Source organism: Carlito syrichta, unplaced genomic scaffold, assembly GCF_000164805.1.
Source record: "Carlito syrichta isolate Samal-C Ts95f unplaced genomic scaffold, Tarsius_syrichta-2.0.1 Scaffold307764, whole genome shotgun sequence".
Classification (NCBI taxonomy): Eukaryota; Metazoa; Chordata; class Mammalia; order Primates; family Tarsiidae; genus Carlito; species Carlito syrichta.
In genome coordinates this window covers 213,607-219,250 of record NW_007251860.1, presented here as the reverse complement: position 1 = coordinate 219,250, position 5,644 = coordinate 213,607, and the positions used below count along the sequence as shown (strand labels likewise).

The 5,644-nt window shown below is 43.6% G+C and overlaps 1 protein-coding gene across 3 annotated transcripts in view; it reads left to right on the top strand.

Moving 5' to 3' along the window:
* ASB9 (ankyrin repeat and SOCS box containing 9) overlaps nucleotides 1-5,280 on the top strand; it is a 29,082-nt gene extending 23,802 nt beyond the window's left edge. The window contains exons 7-8 of one of the 3 annotated variants that reach the window (XM_008064608.1): nucleotides 684-939; nucleotides 5,007-5,280. In XM_008064608.1, the coding sequence (XP_008062799.1) occupies nucleotides 684-907 (224 nt within the window). In that variant the 3' untranslated portion in view covers nucleotides 908-939; nucleotides 5,007-5,280. The remainder of the gene's footprint in view (nucleotides 1-683; nucleotides 940-5,006) is intronic. The other 2 variants (XM_008064609.1, XM_008064606.1) reach the window with 2 other exon arrangements.
* The last annotated feature ends 364 nt before the right edge of the window (nucleotides 5,281-5,644 follow it).

Below are 5,644 nucleotides of genomic sequence, written 5' to 3'. Positions count from 1 at the left end.
AAGTCATTTTGCCCTGCAAGATCCTGTCTGACACTTTTCTCCTGTTTTAGGGATTACTATTATTTGACTGATTGCCTCCATTATTCGTTCAACAAATATTTTACCAAGCTTCATACTGAAGAAAGTGGAGGGCCGGACTCGGTGGCTCAGCCTGTAATCCTGCGCCTTGGGAGGCTGAGGTGAGTGGACTGCCTAAGCCCGTGGGTTCGAGACCCGCCTGGGCAACTTGGTGAGACCTCATCTCTACAATAAATAAAAAAAACTAGCCGGGCGTGGTAGCGCGTGCCTGTATTTTCGGCTACTTGGAAGGCTGAGGCCGAAGGATTGCCGGAGCCCAGCAGGTCGAGGCTGTGCGGTGGTCGGGAGTGGCCACTGCACTCCAGCCTGGGCGACAGAGTGAGACTCCCAACTCAAAAAAAAATAGAAATACAAATGTTCTAGAATTTAAATCATCACAGATTATCAATATTATATTGCCCTCTGACAAACTAGATCATATGAAGACATTAATTACTAATTTATTTATTTAAAAGATATGGGGTACAATTCAGGATTAGGTATACAAGTGGTCATCGTACAGGTCAAGTTTGGGCCTCCCTTTGGTCCCCACTTTGCCTGGTTTGAGATCAGGTACCCTTATTGATGTTGTGTGCCCCAACTCTCTTGTTTCTGTGACTATATAGGAGCAAATGTAAACCAAGGCAGAGGTCTGGATTCCCCTCTTCACTCAGTGGCCAGGACGTCCAGTGGGGAGCTGGCCAGTCTGCTCATGGACTTTGGAGCCGACACCCAGGCCAAGAATGCTGAAGGCAAACGTCCTGTGGAGCTGGTGCCTCCGGAGAACCCCCTGGCCCAGCTCTTCTTGCAGAGAGAAGGTGCTTCTTCTTTGCCTGAACCTAAACCTTAATCCATAGAGACTCCTTTCGGCTCTAGTAAGAGGCAGGTACTTACCGAGTTCTGATTTCCAATCCTATAAAAGACCATTCTCTGCTGTCACCAGATCTGGGGAAGTTGAGATAATCTGATGTTCAGCAAGGTACAGGACTGGTTATGCAGTAAATAACCATCCTGCCCTGTGGCATGCTGGAGACAGGCTCTGGAAGACCAGTTTTTTAAAAAAGATATTGTTTTAAAATTCTAATGTTAAAGTGATCTAAAACCTGCTTTAGAACGACGCAGCAGAGGCCTCTTTGGGGTTATGTGAGTCCCCAGGATATCTTACCACACCACAGATGTGCCAAACTACTGGACATTTGGTTTCTGGGCTTCAATGCAGCTATTTAAGTGTTTAGGGTATTTTTTTTTTTTTTTGATGAATCACTGCAATACAAAGACATTTACTAGTATAAGTTAACCAGTGGTAAGGCCACACTCCTCTACAAGTAAGAACTAACACTCCTAGCCCAAAGAACTAAACACTGTGGTTGAGCAGTGTGTCAGATAGGATTTTCCCCATATTATTTTATTTTATTTTTTTTACACGATGGGGTCTCACTTTGTTGCCCAGGCTGAGGTTCAGTGGCATGACAGTAGCGCACTGCGGCCTCAAACTCCTAGGCTCAAATGATCCTTCCACCCCAGCCTCCCCAATAGCTGAGACCACAGGTGCACGCTACCACACCTGGCTAGTTTTTAAAATTTTTTTATAGAGATGGGGTCTTGCTATGTTGCCCAGGCTGGTCTCAAACTCCTAACCTCAAGTGATCCTCCTGCTTCAGCCGCCCCAAATTCTGGGATTACAGGAGTGAGCCACCATGTCCAGGGAGTAGGGGTACTTCCCTGGGCTTTGAGGTCAGGGATGGGCTGGGCTGGAAAGCAAAGACTCCTCAGGTTGGGAAGACACCTGATTGTCATCTTAATTGCCCTGGTGGCAACTTAGCAGCCAGCCAGTACCTACTTTCTTACCAGAGTGTGGACTGTGAAAAGCTTTAGGCGCTGTGGGGCTTTAAAGCAGACCTTCCTACTGGAAGGATTCTGATGTCACACACTGGTCATTTTCTCCCCACATGCTGAGAAGTAGGGCTGGTTCTGGGTAGAACTGTCAAGGGGGCCAAGAAATCCTTCCTTCTACTACCACTGTGCCGGGGTGCTTGTGGCCAAGCCCCTGCCTTGAGGCATACCAAATAAGGTCTGTACTCCTGAGCAGAGCTGGCCAGGTAGGACAGACCGACCCCAGGCACAAGGAGCAGTCCAATAGAGATCCCTTTCTGTTAAGCACTGGGATAATCACAGGGCAATTTCACCTGCATTTCTTGTTTTCAGAAAAATTTTCTCTCTCTCTCTCCACACACACACACACACACACACACACACAATATATATATATATATATATATATATACATATATATATATATATATATAGGCCAATTTATCCATCAGACACAAATGACACAGTGCCTCTGGGTCCACAGAAGTGCCTTAGTTTCATTTAAAATCAGAAGAAAAAAATGAATAAAACTCAACCTCGATTATAGATTATAGTCATCTTTATACCAACACAGTTGTAAAACATAATTATGAAATTTTTTTTATTAGGAAACAGATCTGCAAAGGCAAAAGTGCCTCAGGTCCCCCTAAAGTCATAATGTAGGGTCTATATATGCCCTTCTCCATCTCATGGATAAGAATCTCATAGGATTTCCAAATTCCCTTCCCTGACTCTTCCTTCTGCTCCCCCCACCCCAAGGCTATTCCTAGAGACTTAGGTTGCCTTTAATTCCTTTAATTTTTATTTCACATTTTACATGGTGACAGCGTAGCCAATGATCCCACTGGTGTATAAGGTGTCATTTGCCACTGGAGAGAATCGCCACTTGTTTTGTCTGTATGAGTCACTTTATGGGTAAAGTCTCCTCTCAGCAGGCTAGAAGAAGCCCACGGGGAAAGGGGATCAGGCAGGTGAAAAAGTCTAGTCCTGCAGATTGCTGGCAGAAGTTTCTGTCTTTGGGTGTCCTCACCAGTTCGTTTGCTTTAGTTCACCTGTTTCTCTGTATCCAAGGAAGGGAATTCGCTCAATTACTGTCCTCTTTCAATGGAGGAGAATGTTAGGGGAAACCCAGTCATGTTCTGAGTTGGGCTTTGCATGGGTGTTAGGAAAGGTGGGATTTTTCCTTTCTTCGGGGGACAAAGGAAAGGATGTCAAGATTATTACCCCCCACTCCCTTGATAAGCATCTAAAGCAGTGTTTGCTGATGAAAACCAAAAATGATTATTCTTTCAGCCCAGCAGCCCCTGTTCCCCTCACCCAATGCACGATGCTTTAAAGCATATTGAGTGCTGTCGGGGGAAATACAAAGAAGTCAAGGCTCCAAGGAACATGTCAATTCATATCCAATGAGATGGTTTTATTATTGAGCAGAGCAAACCCCCAAATGTTTGCAGGGGCCACAAGTGGCTACAAAGCTGTTGTAGTTTTCAGCTCTGTTTCTATGGAATCAAAGCTACAGTTGCTATACATTGTGGTATACAGTCGGCAGCATTCGTTTGGCATCAGTACATTGAGCTTACTCTGACATCCTGACTTTTGTAATTCTCCATCAGGCTTGCTCTGAGATTGTGTTCTTCATAATGCTGTATCAGTACCTCCTGTGGTTGTCTATGACAGTGTATCTAGCCACATCCTTCAACATTCCTTAGTGAGGCTAGATTGAGTTCAGTTTCCCCACAGTGTACCTTCTGCAGTTCACTAGTATATGCCTTGACTGCACTGGGCATAATCTGGAAAGTGACTTACTCCAACAGGGCCCTTCTGTTAGGGCCTGACCTAAAAGACTGCATGTATTTTGTAAAATTGTGTATGTGTCTATTTCCACCTCTCCTTTTTCTCCATCACCGGAGAGAGATGTAACTCAGTTGATCTTGTGGTGATGCTGTAGGAAAATAGCAGACACAGTGCCCTTTTGACTGTATTCTTGACCCCAGCCTCACAGTCAAATGACCTGGGGCACATGCTCTTAAAAATCCAGATGCTTGCAATAGAAGCAACCTCTTTGGAGTGGGACCCAGCATCATGCAGTTGAATGTCCCCCCACAAGGTGATTCTGAAGTGCAGTCTGGATTGAAGACTACTGCTTTATGGAATTCTTGAGGGTATGTAGTTTTTTCTTTAATAGCCAAAGAGAAGTCCCATTACAATTTGATGCGGGGGGGGGTAGGGGGTGTGGAAAAACATTTCCTATCCTTTTCCCCTAGAACAGGATTTCTTAGCCTCAGCACTGTTGACATCTGGGACCAGTTGGGGACTGTCTTGTGTACTTTAAGATGTTGAGCAACATCCCTGGCCTCTCCCACCAGATGCCAGTACACCTTCCCTCAAGTATGGGCAACCAAAACTGTCTCCTGAAACTGCCAAATGTCCCCCGGGGAGCAAAATACCTCGTCCTCCTTCCTTTCTCCCAACCTGCCCCTGGTTGAGAATCACCGTCTCAAAATGTAAACTGTTAGCTGTTTCCTATGCAAAGTTTGTGCTCGTTCACTTTTCACCTAGAGTTGAAACATTGGCATAGCTCTAAGTACAGAGTATACAAACCAGCACGACTTAAGATAACACACTCATGATCACTGAAAGCTCATTATAGTTGAATACTTTACAATTGCTCAAATTGGAAAATAAAAATGTCTGCATCTAGAAATATGCCCTTATTTTGTAAAAGATAAGAATACCATTAAACATGAATTTCATTTTCATTACTGGAATTTTTGCATGGCTGTGTAATTCCCAAGTTAGCTTCCTTAAGCCCCTGATAGTGAGACTAAGCTTTACATTTCTCTCACTCGGTTCTAAATTAAAACCTAACAAGCTCATTCCGATTAGATGCCAGAAAAGAGAGAACACAGCCTAAAAATGCCTCCTACAAAAAAACCCCAGAAAACTGTCTTAAATAGTACCATATTGTTTCCTTATAACAATGTTATATCTTGTATTCTTTAAAAAGAAAAAGGAAAGGAAAATCAGTCTTAGATCAATGGCACCACTGTGTGACTCGTCTTATGATCTTTCTCCAGGGCCCCCTTCTTTGATGCAGTTATGCCGCCTTAGAATTCGGAAGTGCTTTGGAATCCAGCAGCATCATAAGATAACCACACTCGTCCTCCCAGAGGATCTGAAACGGTTTCTACTACATCTTTAAATGCCTCAAGGGAATGGGTTGACAAACAGCAAGAACACATTGTTGAGTGTTGTAGCCACTGGAATTTTGAAATAAAGTTGGGTTTATAATGTTTGGCTAATTTTTTTGACTAGATTTTTGTTTTTAATAGAAACACTCTGGAGACTTTTGTTCTATTAGTTAGAATGCATGAAGACTTTTTCCACTGCTTGGAAGAGAGTGTCTAAAAAAACAACTATTGTTTTGAACATCTATTCCGTACCAAGCACTAAAAAAGGAATATTTTATACATCGTCTTATTTAGACCTCACAGCAACACTATCAGGTGGCTACTTTTCACCCCCCTTCTCCAGGTAAAAAACACTGACATTCAGGGACATCCACACGTCCTATATCCCAGAGCCAGGATAGAGGAGCCAGATTCAAATATAGGTTTTCTGATGTTAACTTGGGGATTTGACTGAGGCAGAATTTTCTAGTATCACTATCCTGAATTCACCTGGGAAGGAAGATAAAGGAGAAAGACTTGTCTTC